At 31.0% G+C, this 26,426-nt stretch overlaps 1 protein-coding gene across 7 annotated transcripts in view; it reads right to left on the reverse strand.

Annotated features, from left to right (window-relative positions):
- Positions 1 to 26,426, reverse strand: part of DGKB (diacylglycerol kinase beta) — a 586,550-nt gene that overhangs the window by 343,030 nt on the left and 217,094 nt on the right. For all 7 annotated transcript variants that reach the window (XM_006911958.1, XM_006911956.1, XM_025046894.1 and 4 more), the window contains 3 exons: positions 22,995 to 23,111; positions 14,983 to 15,056; positions 11,322 to 11,396 (listed from right to left, as the gene is read on the reverse strand). In XM_006911958.1, coding sequence (XP_006912020.1) covers positions 11,322 to 11,396; positions 14,983 to 15,056; positions 22,995 to 23,111 — 266 coding nt within the window. The remainder of the gene's footprint in view (positions 1 to 11,321; positions 11,397 to 14,982; positions 15,057 to 22,994; positions 23,112 to 26,426) is intronic.

Here is a 26,426-nt window from a genome sequence, read left to right on the forward strand (position 1 = left end):
GTCATCAACTGTAATGTGCCTCCCCTATCATTTCTGCTTAAAGTAAAACTAATTATAACCATGTCCTCCCATCTCATATTTTCTGTACTCTATTTTACCAATAAATTATAAAGTTTAGAAAACTATAAAATGTACCCGTTTCAAAAAATTCAGATAGTTTTTGAGGATATTTTATGGAAGATTCATTTACACTTTTGGGGGTGGGGTAATTCATATTTAGTATAATTTATTTCTATTATCATCATAGCTATAAATAACTTTCAGAGTATTTAAAAAAATATGTATTCCAGTGAATCAATAGTAATTGAAACATTAATGTCATCGTCTCTGGAAATCTCAAAAACATCTTTTACACATATGTGTATTTTAGAAGAGAAGGAAAGAGAAGAGAGACAAAGAAAGGTAGAGAGGCAGAGAGAAATGACAAAAAGAATGAGAGACAGAAAATGAGAGAACATTTATTTCTGGAAAATCTATGATATCATCTCATTACATAAATTTAATAGTCTCCCAAATGTAATATGAGTTAGAAAGAAATCAGTAAACAATAGGCTCTGTAATGTGGTCTAAATATGTGTTCCTTTTTTGACTAGTGCACATTATTTTTGGAAAATTAATGTGTTAAAAGGAATATCAAATTCTCTCAAGTCATTTTTGAATGAATAAAAACCAAGTAATACTTAGCTAAAATATACTTGACCTTTTATTGAAACTATTTATGATTTTATTAGTATAGTAAAACACTTCTATAAAGACCTTACTTTAAAATAAAAGTTATTCTGGTATATAGAAAATAGTAACCCTTTTAGGATGTTTTAAATATATATAAAAAGAAATTAGTATTTAAAAGCAAAGTAACTGAAGGACATAAAACAACTATTTTGGGGTTTGGAGGATTTTTAGTTATTTTCTCTCATCTGTAAATGTAAGAGTTTTCTTCATTAGAATGGAAGGGAGTTAAATCAACTCACTAAATTTACGTACTATATTTAGTGCTACAAATATGCAGTCAAATTTATGGTCATGTATATGTGTCTCCATCTCTCAAAGTACTTATGTATATGCATCTATTATGTATGTACTAATATATGTATATATTTGGAAATATAATTAAAAATATTTCTTTTAAGTTTGTAAATTACATGACTATGACATAAACAGAACTGACCAACAATTTTGAAGTAAAGAATTAAGTGAAAAATACGATAGTTTTCATTTAACCATAAATTATATGTACCCCCTGACCTTTCAAAGAAATTAACTTGGAAGAATTCATTATTAAATTAGAGTAGATGCTAGAACACCAGGGATAGACCAAAAGAGTCTTAGGTAAACTGAAATATTATTCTCACAGTAATTCTAAGACCCTATGTTATCTGGCCCCTCAGTAATATTCTAATATGCTACTGCTATCCATTCTTCTCCAGGCATCTTGGCCTTCTTACTAATGTTTCCCAATCATGTCAAATAGTTTCTCATCATGATGCTTTTATTCTTGCTCTTCCTTCTGCATTAAATGCTCTTTATGAAATGGCCAAATGGCTTGCTCTCTCATCTCCTTTAGGTCTATACTCAGTGAGTTCTTCCCTGATCAGCCTATTTAAAACAATGACAACAACAGAACACTCACGACCATTCTGTTCACCTTCTCTGCTGACATAATGTATTTTTATTAGTTTAATTTGTCTTCCTCCACTAAAACATAAGGTCATGAGGGCAGGAAGTGGTGTCTGCTTCGTTCAAAGTGCGTAGGCAATGCTAAGACTTGTTCCTGTCATCTGGTAGCCACTGAATAAATATATGCTGAATCAATTTATGTTGTTGTTGTTGCTGTTGTTGTTAAGCTACCGTTTCACTTTTTACGTAGTTGTTGCATCAATAATCTATTTGAGCTTAGACTATACTGTTCCTCGTTATTCTTTCTAATTAAATTACAGGAGCAAGTTACTACAGCATCATTTTTAAAGGATTCTGAGATAATCGTTTACTATGAGTTTATGTATTTTTACTCATTGTCATTTAACTGCCTGGAGCTGAGGCAGGGAACTTGCTGGACAGGCTTATAATACAGCAAATTGGATAGTCAAATAAAATAGTTTATATTATTTATTAGAAACTTGACTTTTGTAGAATAAAATAAGAAACAGGTTAAAGGATATACACAAATTAATTATTTTTTTTTCCCACAACCAGAAGAAAAAAAAAATCTTTTATTGTATCAAGAGAATTTAAAACATGGATCTTTAGTCTAATTGCTATTCAACCAACTACTATTCCTTTATTTGTGAGATGAATAATAAAAGTTCTGATTTTCAACATCTTTTAAATTCATTATGTATTTGTTGGTATACGTGGAAAGTTCCTACAGAAATTGTAATACCTGAAATGGGAAACTATTCTTTAAAAGAAGCAGTTCTATAATTTTGTTAATTGTAGCCACAAGTTATGGGTTTGTTTGTTTGTTGCTACTTTTACTAATCTATGCGGTTTTAATATAGAAGCAAACGTCAACTTTCAAACTGAATCACTCTAGTGGTCAAGGCAAAGAAAGAATTATGCTCACACATTTAATTGGGGAAGGCTCACAAAATCATCTGCATAATATTTTATGATTAATCTTATGGATTAAAGGGTGAATTGAGTGCTTCACTTTTTCATTAACAAAGCAACATTTTTTTGCTGGAAATTTTCAGTAGAGCTGGATTGAATTTTGAAAGACATTTTCTTAGGCTTTTGAGGATTTTATTCAGCTCTCTGATATAACAAAGTTCCATAACATGAGAAATATGTAATAAGTCATAAATTCTGATTCAAGAAGGATTTTATTTAAATAAAATATGGTAGAAATTTTGTAGTATAAAATGAGATTTTAAATTAAAAAAGGAATGAAATCTCTGGAATCTGCTATGTCTTTTCTAAATTATACATTTATTTTAACAGGAGAATTATTCTAAGACTTCAGTATGGAAAAATGTATAAAACTTGGAATGTGTGAATCTGTAGGTTAATATTAAATTTTATTTTTAAAATTATATATGTTTTATATTTAGTTCAGGTAGATAAACCAAAAAGTTCCATAAATCACTTTTCTCACATTCACTATACTTAATCATGCTGAACAATCTGGGAAATAATTTACATATTTTAAAAAAGATTTATATTTTATCTCAATTCAATAAATAGTTATCTTTTACTTAAATATTTTAGAGATAATATGAGAATACATCATCTGTACTTCCATGAAGGTTAGAGTCAGAAGGAAACAAGCAATGTCGCAAGTATACAAAAGACTTGATACTAACTTTTCATAAGTCACTAGTTGGTATAACAACTAGAGATGTGCATATTTATATTAATTTGTGAAAAAAAGACTTATTCTATAAAGACCAGTATATATATATTTTATATTTCATCTTTTCCAACTATTTTGTACCTACGAATAATTTATTCAATTATATCACAGCATGCATCACCAAGAAGAGACAACTTTTATAGCACAGACTTTAGTTTCAGACATCTTTAAATAGAATAGTTAGAATCAGAATGAGAAAATTTAGATAAAGAGATATAATGCAAACAAACACCAATTTCTGTCTTGAAAATAATTAGAGATAAAAACAGAAATGACCAGAGAGTTTTGGTATTTAACAGATAATTCACACTAGGAATTAGCATGGTTTCAATAGATCAGGAAAAGCTTCTACTCCATAAACAAATTGGTTAAATTAAATTAAATTAAATTAAGAAAGGATGAGAGAAGGGATGCATACAAAATGGTTTTAAAATTTCTTGTGGTAAAGAAGATAAATTGGGGAAAAAAAGAAAAGTAAAAGAATAGCTGCAGGCTCAAGGTGGCTTATGAAATTATATATCTATATATATATCTATATATATATAAAATATGTATATATATATTTTTAAAAAGAATATTGTAGCGTTGGAAAAGTAATAAACCAGAAACGGTGATAAAATTAAATCACAATGGGTATTAGATTAGTACAGAGACCTTACAGAAAAGAGCAATTTACAAAGCAATGCATTAAAGGGAACCACTGCAAAAGGAACTCTCCTGGCAGACCAAGGATCAGGGACAGCATACATAGAAACAGGGATGGGAGGAGTGATAGCAAGTGAGCAGGTCAGCCATGAGATTAGTTGAAGGATTACAGCATAGTCTGGCCAGGGTCCCCATTCAGAACAGCTGCCTGTGGCATTTGCCCTTAGGATAACAACAGAGGAACAACTGTCTAATAGAAGTGCAGGTAGGCCACTGGGGATGCAGTGTGCGCCTTGGTAGCAGAGAGAAACAGGGCATATACCCATAGTAATCAAGATGAAACAAGAAATTCAGTGCAATTCTATGCAAACTCATATTTGAAAAACTTGAGACATTACTTAACACATTGGAGAGAGTAAATGTCACTCAAATTTGAGAGAATAATTAGAGTCACAGTATATAAAACAATCTATTTTAAGAATCAGAAAATAGATTAATGTAGCAAAGAAAACGATAGAAATACTCTAATATATCTATCATTTCATTATATATGAAGTACGTCAAATCAGTGATGAAACAGTGGATGAATGAATAGCTTTTGTTGGGACCACTAAGTTTCAATCTGACATAAAGAAAGTGTTCCATTCCTACTTCACCCTAATCTATCAATGCATCTCTAAGAAAAATACAATCTTTAAAGGTTAAAGGTTATAAATCTAAAATAAGGTGTAAAATTAATAAAAGATATACACAGGAACATTTCAGTAATCTTGGCTTGTAAACAGGTTTTTCTAAAACAAAATCAGCATAGAATTAATTAGTAGATGACAATATTAAATGTTTATATGGTCAAAAAATATATAAATTGAAAACACACAGAACAAACTAGAAGAAAACATCTGCAACAGATATAAAGATAACATTAATATTTGTACAATGGGATGTTAAAATGAACATGAAAAACACAAATCAAAAGGAAAGTGAGCAAATAAAAGTACATAAGTTTCATATAAGAAATATAAAAGTTTAGTATATTTAAAAAATAATGTTTGGAGCATCTATGCTTTTGGACTTATTTTACTGTGAGGAAACATACTGATGAATTCATTTTTGATAGGTCTATCTAACAAGCAAACCAACTATATTGATCCAAGCAATGGGGTAGGCATGTGGCCAAGGCTAGGGCAATGAGACACTTTTTCTCTGGAGTTTAAATCTGAATTTTAATCTTGGAGACACCAAGGGGGGTTGCTGATTCATCCCTACATGGCAATTTGCAAAAATGGTAGTACGAGAAATGAATAGGTTGTTTAAGAATTTACAGTGATTGTTGTAAATTTAAATAGGAAGTTACTCTAACTGTAGCATATCAATATGGCCTATAACACCTATTTATACAGCAATGGATCTACTAAATCAGTTGTTCTCCATGCTTCTTCGACATAATCAGCTGTGGAGCTTTTAAGAAATTCAAGTACCTGGGCCCAACTCTCAGATAATCTAATTCTGGCTGCACTCTCCACTTCTCCTTCAACTTAGACCTATGCTCACATAGAGATTTCTCCATTCCAACATTTTAGAATAAAAAAAAAACTCGTTTACCAATGATGCTTCATGATATATCAGAAGTAGCAAGAAGTAGACAGCTGTGGCAGTACAACTACACTGAGAGTAATTTGAGGACAGAAAAGAACACATTTTGACAAGTGGGCAGTATTTCAAACAATAAGATTTTCTGTCTACCTTTTCTGGAGAGAATGATGCCCAGAGTTTAGTAAACACACAAATTTCACAGTGCTTGCTAATAATATATTTTATACTATGACGGACTTGGAAAGAACAAGAATGGAGAATTAGTGATGAAAGGTAAATTTATACAACCGAATTTCTCAGAAGGAATATCTATTGGGACTATAGATGTCCCAAAGGAATGCCAGTCAGCATTTATGCTTAGTTACTCCCAGCGAGTGTTTTAAAAGCACATGTTCATGTTTGTGGAAACAATGGAAGAGGTTAACAACACCGATTTATCTTCAACAAGAAGGGTAGTTACTGACTCCGGAATACTCAACTGTCATCAAAGGAACCAACGAGTGAATTCCAATATGTTACTGTACCTCAAGGGAATCTCCCAGCTACTTAGGAAAAGCCTAAATTCACTGGACCCTTTCCATAATGGAAGTGCGGCCATCTGCCTCACTGAACTAGACATTTATTCTAGCAATTAGATTTATTTTTCCTTCCCATTATGTCTTTGTCACTGGTCTTAGCAATTGCCTTACTGAATGCCTTATACACTATCATAGTGTCTCACATATTGCTGCCTCCCATCAAAAAATTTATTTTATAGAGGAAAATAAAGGCAGTAAGCTGATTCCTGTGGGACTTAAAAGGCCTTCTTGTATATTTTATCAGGGAGAAGTAGTTAGTTAATAGAATATTGACATAGCCTGTTGAAGACTTGGTCTCTTGAATAAGTGGGGAACACTTATACGGTGTTGTGCGTGCTCTGAACTATAAGATGCTCTTTACCTATGTCAAAAAAGATGGTTCTGGGACCACGAGGTAAAGCTTGGGTAAAGAAACTTACAATTACACTTAAGACCCTCTGTGATGGTTAATTTTATGTGTCAAGTTGGTTGGGCCATGGAATGTCCAGATAGTAATCAAACATTATTCTGGGTGCTTCAGTGAAGGTGTTTTTGGATGAGAGTAACATTTAAATTGATAGACTTTAAAGCAGATTGCCCTCCCGCCATAATGTGGGTGAGCCTCGTCTAATCAGTTGAAGTTCGAAATAATACAAAATTCTAACCCTACTCCAGAAAGAGAATCCTCCAGCCTGATAGCCTTCAAACTGAGACAATGGCTCTTCCTAATTTTACAACAGCTTATCAGCCTTTAGATTCAAACTGGAACATCGATTCTATAGATTTTTGAACTTGTCAGCCTCCATTAACATGCAAAATCCTTATACTAAATCTCTCTCTGTATCACTTACTAATACACCTACTTTCAAAAATTTGCTTTCCATCCCCTTGGTTTTGAAATCATATAGTGTATTTATTTATTTATTTATTTATTTAACAATGTTTTTATTTTTCAATTATAGTTGAGATCTAATATTATTTTATATTAGTTTTAGGTGTACAGTGTAATGACTAGACATTTATGTAACTTATGAAATGATAACCTTGATTAGTCTAGTACCCACTCAGCACCATACATAGTTATATTATTGACTATATTCCTTATGTTGTACCTTACATTCCATGTCTATTTTGTAACTACCAATTTGTACTTTCTTTTTTTTAATGGTTTAGATGTTTTAACCCCAAAGCAAAAAATGCTACCATATGAGACAATAAAGTTTTCATTGAATTAGAAGCTGAAACTGACACCTAGACATTTTGAGGCTCTTCATACCACAAGACAAACACGAAAAGAAAGATATGATGTTAACTTATAATTGACTTTGATTCCCAGCGAGAAATAGATTTGCTGTTATACAATGGAAATAGGAAGCATTAATAGGATCTCTACTTCTATCATTGGTTAATCATTAAAGGCTGTATGTTACTGTTTGTTACATACAGTAACAAACAACTGCAAATCTTAGTGGCATTACTTAAGAGGCTTATCACTCATTCTATGGGAATCATGGGTAAGCAGGGGTGAGGAAGGGCTCTCTCTCCCTGTTTCCACTTTAATATCCAAGCTAACAAAAGAGTCATTTCTAGTATACTGCTGGTTACTGTAACAAGGAAAAAAATGTGAATAATCTACCTTCTGACTAGTTTATTATGAAATAAATCATTATGGCTTCTCAATACTTATAGTTAAAGAAAAACAATAAAATCAAGGTCTGGGAAAATATCCGGACATATTTGATAGATAGCTCTAATACTGTCATATACTGCCATGCCTATCAGTACAGGTATGTGAGAGACTAATTTGCCCTGTAAAAACAAGATTACCAAAGTCTCAGATTTAGCAGGTAAAAATACTTAGGTCACTGTGCTGCATAAAAATTTCTGCAGAGCTGACATATAGGCAGGAAAAATGTTTTGTATTTCAGCTATAATTTTCAATCATTTGCAAAACCAGGACTATAGACTTGACATGTTTTCATTCTTTATATTATTAAAAATAATGTTTAATTAGTTATCTTTTAAAATTTTATCCTTATATTTCCTTATTTTTGACTAAATTGATGAAAAGAGTGGAGACAATAGTCATCTCCAGAGATATTTCGAAAGAACCAGAACTTGTTTGAAGCCGACTATAGTAAGTATATGAGAGCTTGGTTTGTTTCCATTTTAGGAGTATAAGAGTATGTTTTTCGTTATTTATTTAGTAGAAGCAATATGTTGACTGATATAATTGTTTTCAATTTACATGTTTAGAAAAGAAGGGATAATGGACAGCCCAGTGACTGGAATGTGGTGAACTCTTATTGTTTATTCCCACCAAGAATTCATCTTTCATTCCCAGGTTATAGCATCCTCATTTGCCTTTGAGGAAATAAACTATTTGGATTCAATCTTGACGAGACGGTCAGTCGAGATGTCCCATTTGCAAACTAGCTAGGGTCCTAGCATGGGAAACGAGACCAATAAATATGCTTCTCTTTGGGGTTTGAATCTTGAACAGAGAGTAAGTGTACCAAAAGCAGTTAGAATCAATTCCTCTCAGCAATAATTCCCATGGTCCATTGTCCTTTTATTACTGCTGTTCTGTTTCCTAAAATTGTCTTGATCCCTGTCTTTTCTGAAACAGTTCTTCATTTTTCCATTAACTTTATGAGCAACTTCATAATTTTCCAGTAAACTTTATTTTAGATACGTCAGTGTACATTTCTGTTGTTTATAGAAAAGTAAATCTAATTAATGCCATATTTAAGTTTATAATTGATCAGAGACTTGCAAATAAAAATGATAGGGATAGATTTTCATCTCTCATATCGGACAAAAAATAGAATTTGCTAAAGATAGCCAATTTAAAGGAGGTCGTGAAAAATAAGCATTTTATGTTGCTGCTAAGATTGCAACCTCAGTACTAATGTTTTGCAAAGCACTTTGGCAGAACCCTACACAATTAAATTAAAATATTCTTAACTAAGCAATTCTACCTATATCAACCTGTTCAATAAAAATTTTAAATACACTTTTTAAAAAACATATATAATTTGATAATTGTTAACAGCATATTTGGTAATAATTTACAAGTACAAGTATTCTAAGTGCTTATCAATAATGGCATAGCTAAAAACTATGGAATATTCTATAGCTCTTAAAAATAATAAAACTGATCAATAAGGACTGAACTCAATATTTGTCATATGCTTCTGAGTATAATAAAAGAATTACTCCAAGTTATGTAAAAAATCAACTTATCTATAAAACATACATGTGTCAGTTAGTATATGAATGCATTATATACATGAATATAGATGTAAATACATTATATACATACATTAAATTTTATGTTTATAGGAAAAGTTCTGGGAGGATATACACAAACAATTCACAATGATAACCCCTAAGGAGTGGTATTGCTTGAAGTTGGGACTTTAACTTATTTTACTTTCTAAACAATATTCATCGTAGTGTGGATTTTTAAAAGTACAAATATTACTTTTATTTTTTCAATATATTAAAATAGAGGAAAAAAAGATGCCAAAAACTGAAAGAGTGAAAGGAATCATGCAGTATATATTTAGAGTAGAGAAAAAATGAAATGAGAAAACAAGGCTAAAATCAATGTTATTGCAGTATATTTCACAGAGCCACAAAGTAGTCATGTTATTTGTAATTATTAATTAATATTACTATTAACAATATTGATAATAATTGTTAATGATAATATTGATAGCATTAACAGGACATATTATATGATAAGCAAATTTTTATATGCTTCATAGGCATCAACTCATTTTACTTCAGAACTATTGTATAAGGCAGCTAATATTTTTCTCATTTTACAGCAAAGATCAAGAAGGCACTGAGAGATTGTTATAAGGCTTGTAATTAGCAGAGTCAGCAAGCATTGCATTCAATGATGAAACACAAACAAATCCTAGGTTTTACTAGGCCTGGGTGGAGCTAAGGGGTCTTGGAATAGCTAAATTTTTGAATGCATAGTTCCTTAATCCTGCAGAATAAGAGTTACTTCTTTGAAGTTCAGGCTATGAAAGAATAAGAAAAAGAGCTATCCTGTCTGACCTTCTGTTTTAATATCAAGACTTTACTTTCATTTGGCTTTATCTAGATAGTGGCTTCCCGTGTGGCTCACATAGCCAGTAATCTGTTCATGATCCTTTAGATTCTGGAGTTTGGAGCTTGACAAAAGTATTGTTCTGAACTAAATTCCTCTGGTGAGCCTGCCTCTTACAGCAAGGAGGTTCCTCAGATCACTGCTCAGCATTTGAAAACTGGCTTTGGACAGCAGGCAGCAGGGAGTGGAAGAAAGAGATGAATATAATTGTGGGAGCCTATGTTAATAATTGTCTTGTATTTATATTTATTTAACATAGACACATTGATAGAAATTTTATTCTGAGCATTTAAGAGTACAGACAATTTCAATATTTGGTTTCTAGTTTCTGAGAATAACCTAAGGGACTTATTTAATCAAACTGGCTTTTTTTAAAAACATGAACCTTTTGTAAGGCTTATAGATCATTTGTTCACTCATCTGGTCTAACGTTTATTCTCATGTTGAAAGAGACAAAACAGGTCAGTGGAAGAAGATGACATTAATTAGTTAACTAGGCCAAATTAATGACAATTTATTTCAGTGACTACTTATGACATCAAAAGTATATGGTTTCTGTTAAAAAATTATTTTATTTTACTGCATATTACCTATCAACAATACAGTATAGAGTGATAGCTATTAGATTTGGTAAGTAGTAATTATAAAATCATATGATGATTGTGATTCTTTTTAATTAGTTTTTTCTTTACTCTGTAGATTTGTATTCTATATTTACGAATAAAGGAGAATAGTTGTTCAAACAGATAGTTTTGAAGTTTAAGCACCCAGCTAGTGCATGTACATATATTTATGTGTGTGAATATTATTAGCTTTAGAATTAATGTTACTTCACACTATTTAGAAGGGAGAAAAAACTGCTCGAAACAGGCTTTTGTGAAAAACAGCACTTGCATTGATTTCTCTTGTGTAGTTTATTTTCAACACTTTTTCGTATATTGATATGGTTGCTGTATTCAAATAACATTATTTTCAGGCATGTCAGGCTGCTTATTTAATTAAGTAGTATTAAATGAGTTAATGGTAATGATGTTATCCTTGGACTTACCCTGGCATTGGTCCATTTCCAGCAAGACTGTAAACCTGACGAGGATTTAGTAGATATTGGAATTTTCTGTAAATTCTATAAAGATGAAAATATCGAAGAAAAAAAATAAGAAATCTGGTGATACCTCCAAATTTTAAAATAAATAGCACTCTTTAATGTTGTAACCATATATATAGTTGTAATTACATATGTTTATGAAATTTGTATCAATATTAGAAGTATAAAATTTCAATAGGAACTAAAGTTTCTTTTAAAAAGAGGCTTAGCAGTAATTATAAAGGTGATAAACTTATAAATTAGAAATAATGATACTTGCATTCTAAATATGCATATGTATTTAGAACATTATCCTGCTTTTATGTTATTTAGCTAATTAGATTTCAAATAAATATTTTAATATTAGTATAAAATTACTTAAATATCTTCTCTTAATAAATCCTTGTGAAATTTATAGGTTATGGGGCCAGCCTAATAGAGATGAAAACTATCTCTCCCACATAGAAATTTAGATTATGCACTTTGTATGTATATAAGCAAATAATGTGACCTCATCTGCCTATTTATTTCACATAAACAATCATCTTGATCAGTCAGCTCATAAAATTGCTGAACTGTTTCAATAGTACATGTTAAATAATTTATTTTTTTCTGAAAGAAATCAATCTTTGTATAATAAATACAATGAAGTGTTTCTAAGTACACATATATCTCACATCATTGGAAGTCTTAGACAAAATAATAAAAGTGAAGAAATGTATTTAGATTTTTAAAATTATTTTCACATACATGTAAAAATGTTACTGTATATTTTATAAACACATTCCTACCAGGTCTACTGATAGAAACTCTCCAAATGCACAATGCAATATCTGCTTATATCCCCCCACTTCAAATCCAGAATAACCCTCACATTCTAGATCTTGATAATTCATATCATCTAGTGTCTCAAGAAAGATCTTAGTGTCATTCTCAGCACCTCCTTTTTCCCAGCACCTAAACCTGATTATGGACAATCCTGCACCTTCCATCTGAGTAATGTCTATCAAACCTGACTATGTACGCCATCCCCTTGCCTTAATTAAGGCTTTCGAGTTCTCTCGCCAGTTATATAAAAATCTTGCCTATCCAGCCCTCTTCTATACCGCTATTTAAGTACAGTCATGCTGTTTCCATGATGAAAAGTTCCTGTGTCAAGTTATTTATAATATAAAATATTTCATTATGTTTAGAATAGTTTAGGTCTCATTTTTACCCTTCCTCCCTTAAATTTTAATCTTAGTGAATATCTCCTGGCTCCCCCCAAAACACCAAGCTCTTTCACAAATCTGTCTTTCTTCTTTCACCTGCCTAACATTGACTTATATCAGAACCAATTCAAAGCTACCTCTTTTCAAAGACCTCCGGCTTAAGAAACAGTCATTTTTTCCTCTGAACTTTCCTAATACCTTTATTTAAAACATATCCAGCTTAGCTTTTACCATGTGGTATTGCAAAATATCTACTTGTGTGCCTGCTTCCCTGCAGGACTGTGTTGTATGTCTTTCATCCTCAGTACCTTGCAGAGTTTGCATTCTGCTCAGGCATTGCTGCCTGAATGATGATTTGTGACCACTTTCATACTTGTTGATTGATATGGGAAACGTTGTATGAATATGTGATTCTGTGACCTTTTCTACTTATCTAACATATCAAAGTCAAAAAAGCCAAAGTATTTTGAAAGAAAAATCCTGAATGGAATCTCATTGTTTGTAAAAGACTCCTCTTATGCATTCAGAAAAATTTACATTCTTGTTCATAATAGATCTTTTTGAAAACATATTTACATTTTCTTTTACTTTAAATGGTCCCTGTTAGTGCATAAAGGACAAGCAATAAGTGAGTGTGCATATAGGAGCACTCAAGTATCCGCCCATCCCATTAAGTTTAATTATATTATGACTTTAGTGTATCTATATGATTTTTTTTAATTTAAAGAAAATTATTTTTATGTGTGAGAAAAGGGATAGAGAGACATTTAAGAAGGGTATTCTACACGGTTAATGTTATCTTAATGTGAGGGAAATGATTTCTCCTTCATAATATATTTTTTATTTTTTTCTCTTGAGACTTAATTTGTGTCTAATTCCAAACATGAATTTAAGTCTTATCTAATTCTTTGAGAAGAGTTTAGTTTTTTTCTTCAAGATATCCATACAGCAGACAGACTGTTAGTACTAAAGAAAATAATTTAGTATTACTTTTAATTACTATTTTATATCTCTATAAGTGAGGCAACTATTTTCTTTAATAAAGCATTATAAATATTTTAATTATTAAGCAACTATTTACTTAAAATAATTTCTATCATGTTTAGCAGAGTTAAATAAAATATAACTATATGTTGATAAAAACATTTTAAACAGAAATAATATTTTGTTGATTAGAAAATGAAGAACATTCTTAATTTCATTGAAATACAACTGGAAAGTTAAATGGTAAGAAATTACAAAATTTTATTCATGGAAACATTTAAACTTCACTATTTGGTAAACTACAAAGGTAATTTCTGTTTTATTACCACAGTGTTTGGGTTAGTGCTTTTATCTGATTGCTCATTTATTAGCTGGGATTAGTAAAGACTTCTAGAAATTATTAAGGCAGATACAGTCACATTATTATCACTATCCTCTTTAGAGGGATATATGATTTACTCCTCAATTTGGTAATTTTCAGATTTTTATTAAATATGACTAAATCATTAACTCATTAGAAAAACAAAATTTTGTGTTATCAGCCAGAATATTGAGATACTTGAGAATGAAGCTATTATTCAGATTAAGTTAATTGTGCTTCTTCAAGAAAAACAGCATCATGTTCTCCAAAATATGCATGCAGAAAATCATTATAATATATTTTGTCTAGAAGCTGAATATAAATTCTGTTTCTCATTACTGGGTTAAGAAAATTGGTTCTCTAAATGATTGCAAATTTTTCATGTAGATATCTAGAAGAATTGCTGGGTCATATGGTAATTCTATTCTTAAATTTTTGAGGAACCTCCATACTGTTTTCCACAGTGGCTATACCAATTTACATTCTCACCAGCAGTGTACAAGGCTTCCTTCTTCTCCACAATTTCTCCAACACTTGTTATTACTTGTCTTGTTGATAATAGCCATTCTAACAGATCAGTGGAACAAAATTGAGAACCCAGAAATAAACCCACATATACATGGGCAAATAATTTTCCACAAGGAGCCAAAAACATACAATGAAGAAAAAAAAGCCTTTTCGATAGATGGTGCTGGGAAAATTGAAAAGCTACATACAAAATAATGAAACTAGACGGTTAGAGAACCAATTTTCATTCAATAGTATTTATGGAGCAATGTTGTACGTAAAACTCTTTGATAGGTTTAGGAGTGATAAGTAGGGTGGAGAAAATTCAGATACCTGAGATATGATAATAAGAATATTTACAAAAGGTAATTTTTATATTAAAATTTCAACTATAAAAACAAGGAGAGATTATATCAAGATATAACATATAGACATTAGCATTATTTATTTCATATTAAAAATTTGTAAACCACAAGAAATATTTTCAAATGTTTATACCATAGTTTTAGTTAATCTTTTTACATATTTATGACATAGAAAATAAACATGACTTAAAACATACCGGTCTCCTTGCTTCCCACCACTTTTGGGGTTTACAAAAACTAAAAGCGGATGAGTACCAGGAACAGGAGTGATCTAGAAGAAAAGTTGGACATTTAGACAAATTATTCACATTATATATGAAAAAGTCCTCTTTTATTTCTAGGTCATGAAATGCCAATTGGCAAATTCAAAAATATGGCTCTTTTATTCTGAAAGTGTGTGTGTGTGTGTGCTGGTGGGGGGGGGGTCAAAGAGGTAAGATCCAGCTCAATACAGGGCAGAGAGGAAGGCAGCTATGAGGAAGGAATAAGTTTGAACAGCCATGAGATAAAAACAAAAGGTACAATTTACGGTACAGTGAATAAACCAGCCAGAATAAAACAGAATATAGAGGGGAAATATTAGAAAAAAAGAAAACAATCAAATTACAGAGAGCCCTACTTTTATAGAGGACCCAGACTTTAGAGCTTTGTGGCATGTGTGGAATCTGTCTTCCCAACCACTTGTAAATAGGTAGCTTGAGGCCCATTTCAGCCTAAGAGTCCCTTTCTATATGATGTTTCCCCATTGCTTTCTTTTTCTGCTTAGAGAGTAGAGGACCAGTTAAACAAGTCTATTTCTTAAAAAGGAGTCCATTAAAGAGTGTGTCCTTACTATACACCATGCACTGCTTCCATCACTACCCATTTCTCAGTTGAACGAGAAAAAGTGCCTGTCCTATGCGAGCTTATATTCCAGTGAAGAAACATGCAGTAAACAAATATACAGACAAACATTTAGTAGTGAAACATTCCAGGACAAGAAATAAAACAGGTAAAGTGATAGCACTTTATTAGTGAGGGGCAAAGTTATTTGTGATAGGTTGATAAAGGAGAACTCTTATATTTTGCATAACTTCAACGTTGAGGTAACTTCTTTATAAAAGTATTCCTATTCAATATAAAATTTTCATCTAAATATAGTTTGACAAAACAATACTTTAATAACAAATACATGCAAATAATGAAGCTCTAAAAATTAAGTTGAAAAATTTTAAATCAATTTACTTTTTCAAAATAAATTCGAAATGTTCTTCATTGCTGTGTTATTCTCTCCTAGAAAGAAATACTAAATATTTAATAAGACAAATAAAAACAACCATGTTACCATATGATGTCCTTCCTATTTGTTTTAACAATGTAAGATCAAATATTCTACCAACACATTTCCCTCCAATTCTTAAGTGAACTGATATTTTTAAAAATGACTACAGGCATGGGGAAAATATTAACATCTTTTACATTAGCTATATGAGAAGGTTGTGCAAGATATTCTTCATTTTTCTACACTTATCCAACTCGTTCTCATTTACAATTTATCCTATCTGCCTCTATTTTACTTTCCTTTGAAAAAAGGACATAGGTTCTTTCTTCCTGATTTGTCTCAAGATGAATGACCTGGATCTGCAGTTCACTTTCCAGTTCTCCCTGCACCAAATGTGCTCAACCAATTCACGTATAGAAGTACCTACTAGGTTAAGTCATTGTGCTGCTTGCTACATGTGCCCTTCTTCCCTATTAAAAGTTAAAATGAAGAAAAACGAAACACACCTTTATCTGAAGATTAGTTTTCAATTACCTTTATTTCTCATTCTATTATAAAATCAAATATAACTCGTAAAGTTTCCACACACACAAAAAGAAATGCCAACAGGTGTAGATTTTAGTTCATTTTCTCACTTACTTTGAAGTCTTACTTTTTATTTTTAAATACAGGTGAGAATACCAAAGTAAATAAAGGTTTTTGAGCAAATCACTAAATCTGAACCCAAATACTCATTAGGATGATCTTCCCAAACACAACATCTAGTTTACCATTATATGAGATTATAATAAATTTACACTGGGTACAATATTTGGAATTCATTTGTAAACATGTTTTGGAATGCTTTTCAGAAATATTTATTTATTGAAACATTTAAGTATCATTATTTATCAAATAAGGGTCAGTAGCATGAAACATAACAGTTATGTTCTAAGCACATTATCACAAACAAATGTCTCACTAGAACAGTCTGTAGAGGATCTCAAAGTACAAAAACTTTGATCTCAATTTTAGGGGTGAGTAACTGGGTAAATAGGTCAAAAAGATTAGAAAAATAGAAGATAATTTAGATAAAGGAAGAATTTAGAAGAATGATGATACTCTACAAGACAAAAGTCAAAAAACCAAATGGAAATATAGGAATAATAAAATTAATTTTAAAATCTTTCCCTCACATATCCCTAATTAGAAACTGGGCTTATAAAATAAGGCTATATAAAAATAAAACATTAGAAACTTTAGATATTTATTTGTAAGTTTTTACAAGACACTGTGGAATAGTGCTCATTTGACAATGATGTTAACAGATAAAAAACCTGACCTAATGTAATCTACACTTAACAGGTGATACTTGATTAAACGTTAGCACCACAAAGACTTGTGTTAAGGGATCATTTAATAGTGCTATACCAGAAATGTCAAGGTTCAAGGCAATTCTGGCATCTTTTTCAATGCTCGCTGAAAAAAATTTTAAAATTCTGCTCAACTTTGCTATTATAAAAAGAAGCACAATCCAGCAGAGTAAATTTAGTTTCCAGGAGACCAAAGGCTGAGTTCTTACATTTGAAAACCAAAGACCTACAGTGCCGCATAGCCATTTTTATGTCTGAAAAGTTAAAAATAAACAACCACTGTGTTCACTAACAGTCCTGAAACAAGACACAGTATCTTAGTGACGGAGCATCTACTATTGTCACTTAATTTTCATACTCCTTGCCATCCTTAGTGAAAAAAACCCTGGCCAAGGGGTTGCTTTGTAAGATTGCACCCCACAATCTCAGTTGTGTCTTGGAAGCTGTTGCTACTGCTTGGAAAAAAAAGAGCTTTTAAAAAGTTGTAATATTTGGTTTCTTGTCATGTAAGAATGCAAATAAATATATTCAGTAGAAAAAAAATGTTTTTTTTCCCCTGATGAGATATACATTGGAAGTTGCTATGAACTGAATTGTGTCCCCCCAAATTCACATGTTGAAGCCCTACAACCATACTCCCCTTGTAAAGTTAAATGAGGTCATGAGAGTGGGAGCCTCATGATCGCATTAATACCCTTATAAGAACAAGATCTATCTCTTTCTCAAACTTTTCCTCCCCCTCTCTCCCTCCCTACCTTCCTCTCTCTCTCTGTGCACACACGAAAACAAGGTCATGTGAATACACAGAGAGATGGTTGCCACCTACAGACCAAGAGAAGAGATCTCAGGATGTAACCTACCTTGTCAACACCTTGATCTTGAAATTTCCAGCCTCTAGAACTGTTAGAAATAAATGTCTATTTTAGCCACCCAGTCTCCGGTAATTTATTATAGCAGTCCAAGCTGATTAATACAAAAGTGTCCTACAGAAACTCAAGATATGCTCCTTGAAATAGAAGAATGAGAGCATCTAGTCATTCTCCTCTGGATGCCAGCATGGAATTTGACACCATGACAGCATCAATCTTTGATCATAAGGTGACCTTGAAGTTGCTACAGATAGAGGATGGGAAAGATAGTACCATTCCTAAGGAAAACATGGAGCTGTCTTATTAGCGCTACTTCTGGACTTCGTATACATGAGAGACACAATTATGGCTCTCTTGTCTGAACTACGGCTATGTTTTATTTGTTCCTTGTTTTTGTTTTTTCCCTGTTAAACTCTGAAGAAACTAATAATAACTGATGTGAAAGACAAGATGCATAAAGAAAAAGATTTAGATACAAATGAAACCTGGCATAGAAACTTTATTCTTCATTAAATTTGTTAATGAAGTCCCTGAGTAAAGAACAGAAACGATATCAAAATCCATAAATAGTTTCTATATTTCATTTCATATTATGTTATTCTTATTATTGAATATGGGCATAATCATAATCAGTCAATTCTTTTATAACTTAAATAGTTTGAGATAAGAAAAAGATATAGGAATTATTTGATGTAATATTTCAATTTGTTAATTCAATCTATTTGATTCCAGATCTGTTTTTAAGAGAGGCCTAATGCGGGTAAGAAATTAATAGAAGTCAAAATTTAGTCTAAGGGAGCTAATTTGTATTATAACGCAAATCATATATACTTAAAGGAATTTAAGTAGATTATGAAAGTATCTTATAAAAATCTTTTAACTAAAAGTGATATTTTTATTTTTATACTTTAAAATAATTTCAAATTTACAGAAAAATCTGCAAACACTGTACAAACTTTTTTTACTAAATCATTTCAAAGTTGCTAAAATTATATTTCATTCCTTCTATTTACTTCAAGATTGCCTACACAAAAAACACATTCTCCTATATAAATACAACACAACTGTCAAAATCAGGATGTTATGATTCTGGACTAGCTTCTTTTGTTATGAAAGATATTATTGAGACAATTGGTAAAACTTGAATGGAATTTGTGAATCAAGATAGAACTAATGTTTCAATTTTATACACAAGGTCACTAATTCTCTTGAACTGCATCTAATATGGTCTTTAACATGGCAACATTTTTATTTTTTACATTCATACAATAATTCTGAAATTCATTTACTTACAGAAAAGGACAATTTCATACAGTAAATATTAAAGCATATGATTTTAGAGTCAGAATAATTTGGGATCTCAGTTCAACTATCCTTCTCTCTATATACTTTCTTCCTTAGTGATCTCATTTTATATGACAGTTTTAAGTTTCATCAATATGCCTTTCACTTCCAAAATCTTATCCATCCTCTCTCCTAAATTCTAGATTCACATATGTCTTGCTACTTGACATCTCTATTTGGATGTTTAACAGAATAAGAAATTTCTCTCCAAACCTTATCCATCTCTACCCTTCTCCATCTCAGTCAGTGACAACTCCATCATTTTAGCTGCATGGGCCCCACATCTTTGAGATGTCCCTGACTCCTCACTTCTAATCTAGACATCTTACCTATAATTATAGGCAACCCCAACTCTCTGCCATGATATTTCATGTCTTACTCAGTTCTATTTTTTCCTCATCATTTATAATCTAGCCCATTATTTGTATAGAGACAGGGACTTAATTTAAAGGTTGTTGTAATACTCAAAGTATAGATTTAAAATTTTGGACTTAGATAATTAAAATCACAATGAATGGTTGACTATGAAATTATGAACAGACTTAAGGATTTCAAAGTATGCAAAAGACACACACACACACACACATACACCATCAATCAAAGGGAATTAATTTTATACACATACTATATAGATGTATATAGTGCATATATGATGTAGTTTAGTTTTGGTGATTATGAGATACTGCAAATAAGAAAGACAAAGGTATAGGGAGAAGTAGTTGTGGTAGAGATAACACTGGTTTAGTTTTAGTTATTTCAGTATAAAAGTATAATAGTTTTTTTCTTCTGTTAAAAATATTACAAAGTAGAATTTTTGGTTATCAAGTAACCCTTTTATTTACAAAGTTTTCTCAAAGAATAATTAGGGACAAAATAACTTTAGTTTAACACAGTTTAAGTGATTGCTTTGTTTTTCTTCTTATTCGTTAACATGTGAATATTCATCCATATTTTTACATCTCCTGCATGTTAAGAAATTATAGTTTCAATTACATCTGATCATATGTATTAAGTGTAAACCTACGGTGCGAGCAATGACAAAGACAGAGTGCTTAACCACCTCTATTTGAAGTCCCTTAGGACTCGGGTTAATTAATGAGACTCATCCTAAGGTTATACATGATCTATTACTTCCTCTAATTAGAAATAATAATCCTGATCATTATGCTGGTTAGCTGGAAAGAAGTAAGATGAATGTGCTTAACTATGATTAATAGTCTTCTTTAAGCAGTGTAGATCTCTTCTGTCACTGAGTTATATGCAAACTGGGCTGCATCTCAATGCTTTTTTATGATATATATTTTTTAAAACACAAAAATCAATTTTCTGGTAGATTGTTTTGCCTTTTCTAATAAAGAACACTTTTATTATTCTAAAATTGATTACCACAACAAAAAAATTACTTATATTTCCATTTTGCATGAAATAGCTATCCTAGAATTTAGTCTTATACCTTTTCTTGGTATTTTATCCAAAATTCTTTGAATACCTATGTGTATCATATTTACTCCATTCTGTGCATGTGTGATTTTTATTTCAAAATCTGCAACAATATAAAAATATGAGGAAGAACAAGGTGGTCAGAAATTTCACATTTATATACCTGTTAAAATTTGTTAACCAGCGAGATGGGTATCTTAGAAGTAAAACACATAAACTCTGAGTCAGATGATCCTCATCCAAACCTTGGCTTTACCAATGACTGTGAGGCCCTGAAAATAATTTACTTCCAAACACCAATATGTTTATTGTGAAAATACTGATTAATAAGAATGATATCTATCATACATTTATTGAGAAAATTAAGAATAATTATCTTTTTTTTTAGAGGTAATCCATTTAATATGCATAAAATATTACCATAGTGCTTAACATATATTGTTTAACAAATGATGCATGTTTTCCTTCCATGTTGAGAAGAGCCCTAGCCAATTGTGAAATGTACTTGAACTTTAAAATTAGGTTTCTCTTTCATTATTTTCATTTTAGAAACCCAGTGACTAAAGATTTAAACTAATCAATATTTTCAATTGACATATTAAATTTACAAATGATTTTTTTTTCACTAAAAATGTCATAGGATCACTTAATTAAATTTTTTGCTATCAAAAATGTGATTACATTTTCTATTTGGGACTTCAAATGAGATTGCTAAGCATGGAAATATGATTCCCAAAAAAGTGAAGATCCTGATTTCCTCTTTTGATAATTAACTTTTATATTCTCTATGCAATGTAATAATTTTATCATTCATAATTCCCTCTTTTTATATTTAAGTAATTCATAATAGATTTTCTATTCATAATGTATTCTTTAGATCAAAACAAAGCAGTAACCTGGTTTTAATATTTAAGCTGTTATTAAATTTTCAATGAGATATTCAAAACAATGAAGAAGCTAGCATTTAGGCTACTGTGTGCTCTGAACTGTGTTCTCAAATTAAAGAATGTAAAGACATAATTCACAGAAAAAATAATTGATGATAAAGGAAGACACAAAATCATGTTATTGAATGAAAGTGTGTGACATTATATATCTTCGTGTGGTAAATCGTAAGTTTTCCTGGAGAACATGAAACTTGAAGCATACTTTTAAGAAAAGAAACTGAAAACTGGAAGAGAGAAACACATAGATAGGAAAATAAGAAAATGAACTTCACAGTCTCATAAAGTATGCCTTCATTGATAGTTTTTATGTTGGAGTGAGAAACAGAGTTAAATAAATAAAACACATTTAATCTGTAAGAGATTTTAAAACGCAGAAGGAAATATAATTTGTTCTTAATGTCAGAAACCTTAGGGGTAATTCAGAGGATTTTAAAGCACTACAAACATGATTTTGAGCTGCCTATTTTCACTTAAACTAGAAATATATATGGTGATTTTAATTTTGACTTAAATTTTGAAAGACATAAGTAAAATGTATTCAGTTCATTATTTTTATTATATAATTAGAAATAAAAGTATCCACGCAGGTAGAGTACATTTTATTCTTTCCTAAAGACATGTTTTGCCACCAAAATGACTCTTCCAAATATATATAATAATATATTTGGACAAAATATACTTGTAAACAAATAATATATACATATATAATAAATGTGTGTATTTAGTAATAATTTGCAAAAACCAGATTGAGAAATCTCTTACCAATCTGAGTTGAAATGGACATTAACGTCATAAACGATTAAACTAATCAGAATATCACCCTGTTAATCAACCATAAAAGTGACACTTGATAAATTAATAAAGATTTTTCTGAAGTCATCTATTGAGCTAATCTGCACATTAAATAAATAGGTCGATATCTTGACAACTGCCTCTTTAAGAGCACAGAAGTGACAAATAGAAGAATTACTAAAATTTGGATTTTAAAAACCGTACCTGCAGGCCTTGTCCTTCCACAGTAACAGAGTTGGCTCTTTGCATTTTGTTCTTGTCAGTCACTTTGTTGGGCTGCTGGGAAGCACTTTTTTCCTTTTTCACTGTTGCCTGTCTTTCCTGTAAGGAAAAAAATACCTTTTATAAAATTATTGAATTATTTTACTGAAAGGGGAAACATATAGAAGAATTTCATGGCTACAGACTTGGTACCAAATTCCTAGTGAATAATATGAAATCTGTTGCTTTCAAATGGGTCAATGTATATGATAAATGCATGATCAATGTATCAGTTAAAGAAAGGATGGGAAAAGAATCCAAACTGTATTATCTCTACGTGCCCAACTGTGACTCTGTCAAAAGTCATTAAGGTGCACTAAAGCTAATTTTATTAAAACAATGGTAAAGATAAATATAGGATTATAAATTAAAATATTTAGTACTAAGCACTAGAAATAATGCTTATAAATACATCCAATATTGAAGACGAATTCATGATGGACTTTTAAGCTATTATTAAATCAAGGATCACATAAACCTTAAAACTCACAATCCATTGCAGCTAACTCCTTTGTTTACCATAATGGAAAACATTTCTCGTATTTGTCTGCTCCGTTTCTATTTCTTCTCCTCTCATGCTCTTCACCCAACCCAATAAATAGTTATCATCATTAATTCACCAAATCACCAAATTCACCAAATCAGTTTTTATTAAAACTACCTATGACTTTCTCATTGCAACACCTGTTGGTCAGTTTTCATTTTCTTAAGTTCTAAGCAGCAATGGACAGAATTAGTGTCTTCTCGCCTCTTGGAAACGTACCTCATTGGGCTTCCAGGATATTTCTTTCTCTTCACTCTCTTCTTACTTAACTGCTACCTCATGGTCCCCTTCATTGGTTCCTTCTCCAATTTTAAAGTCCTAAACACTTAATCTCTCCCTTGAAAATCTCTTCACCATCTATATTCACTCCCTACGTAACTTCATTTAAACCAAGGCTTCAAATTTAAATTATTTAATGCAATTTCTAAATTTATATTTTTTGTTCACATTTCTCCATTGTACCTTAACTCCTATACACAAATGCCCTTTCCATCTCTCTACATGAGTATCTAAAATACATATCAATCTTAAAAGGGTCCAAAACTAATTTTTTTCTGCCTACTCCCATAGAAAATAAATCCCTAACCAAACATTAATTACTCACCACCTCCTTCATTACATGGCTTAAGCCACTATGTTATTTGCCTGAATTATTATAACCATCACCAAACAGCTCAACCTGATTTCATCTTTGTCTCTCTACAGTTAATTCCCTGTACAACAGCCATGGTCATCCCTGTCATCTCACTCCATTGACTCCCCACGACTCATTGTTTCTTGATCACAACAATCATGCACTTAATTCAGGCTGTTGCAATCACTCTGCATTGTACTAGAAAGCTCTTTATATATTTTGGGGGCTTGCTCCTTATTTATTTCAAGTTTCTGGTCCAACCTTAGGCTTCTCTATTCTCTTTAGCCTCCTTTTGTAAGTTCATAATTTATTACACGAAATGTTCACTACTTAATTTGTTCTTCCTCCACTTTAATCAAAGCTACATACGAGTAAAGACTTTGTTCTATTGTTCTATATCAGATCCTAGGTCAGTGCCTGACAAAAGTCAAGATAAGTGAATGGAGAAATATATGAATCTTAGCGTTAAAAAATTTTTTTTTAAACTGCCTTAAGCATTATGTTGAGTAAGAATCTTGAGTCATGCTTAGGCTTGGTGTGAAAGATTGTTCTGATCAATCAGCAATGTCTTCAATGTGTGCTTAAATGCTTGAGTGCTACTTTACTATCACTTATCCAAGTATATATTTTCTGATATTTATGTTTGCATTTTAGAGAATCACTTCAATTTCTGTAATTTAGTAAATATTTTTTATTGGACTTGGTAAAACTTTTTTTTAAATATATGAAAAATAGATGAATCAGAAAACGTCTTGGACTGAAATAAATGGCAATCGGGATAGTAAAAAAGTGAAATTTTGCAATTTCATGATGCAAAACACTATATATATTTATTTGTTTGGCTGAAAATGTATGATACAATAGGATTCCTGAAATTAAAATTCTTTGGAAAATAATATGCTTACATATAAGCATAATTTCTGGCAAAAATATTGACATTTTAAAAAATAGATCATTCTTTCTAAGCTTGTAATAGTTAAGAGTATTATGCAAAGAAAGGATGAATTACAGGATAAGATTTGGAGTCAAAAAGCCTGAACTGAACCCCATCTCTGATAGTTAAATATTATGTAACCTTATAGAACTCTTATTCAAATAGAAATAGCAATATCTATTTCTCAGAGTGTGAAAGGTTTAGTAGAAAATTTTTAAAGTTCTAACATTGTGCCTGCATTAGAATATGTGCTCAATAAATGAAATTTATTATGAATAATGTAAAATAGGTGTGGTTTTCCCATCTGGGTGATCATTAATGTTACCATTATGCATAGTGTCTATCATATTTCTAAAAGAGAAAGTGTGTGTATGTGTGTGCGTACACTCTAGTGTGTATATATACATATTTCACATTATGTTACATTAGGCATATGTTTAAAGAAGTAAAGCTCAATTTTTATGTTTAGTGTTAAAAGTTCAAAACTGCTATATTGTTGGTGAATATGGGAATAACTTCTTTTTAGGTTCTTGCATGCAGGTAAATAAAACATGATAAAATTTTATAAAAATCTATAACGTGAAAGACATACCTTACCTTATATATCTTATATTCTACTATATCTTAAATACCTTATATTCTGCCATATAATCCAGCAATTGTTATTTAGCATTTAATTCCTAAAATGCTTAGGTTACAAGAATTAAATAAAACTTAAGTTGGTCAGTCACATTGGAACTAGGTATTTGTGACCAGATTATTAATATACATAATTCTGGAAAATTAAGATGTAAGTATGTGTCTGTAAAGAGTTACCATATCATCTATTAATGTTATTTGTTAGCTATGTATGTAGCTAGGGAGATTTGTGTGTGCTAAGAATCTCCAACTAACGGATAACGGTTGATTAAGTGGCTTCATGTCTCTCCAGGAAGTCATTTCTCTGAGTAAATTGTGGTATAGACTGAACAAATGCTTTATGGTAACAACTGTAAAATATATAAACAAATTTTAAAGCCCTAAATTGAGTTTTCAATTGATAATATTATATAATATACATATTTTTTATAATCTACAATTATAAGAGGTATATAAAAAGTTAATAAAAAATCCTCAGGTATCATCTATATGAGAATTTTATTATATAATCTAGGTGATACTAATATGGTAAACATTTGTTTACACATACGCACACACATGCTCACACACACACTAAGAAAACCAGTGGTTTCTTTGTTTGAGGTAAATATGCTTAGTGGGTGG

Source organism: Pteropus alecto, unplaced genomic scaffold (genome assembly GCF_000325575.1).
Source record: "Pteropus alecto unplaced genomic scaffold, ASM32557v1 scaffold21, whole genome shotgun sequence".
Classification (NCBI taxonomy): domain Eukaryota; kingdom Metazoa; phylum Chordata; class Mammalia; order Chiroptera; family Pteropodidae; genus Pteropus; species Pteropus alecto.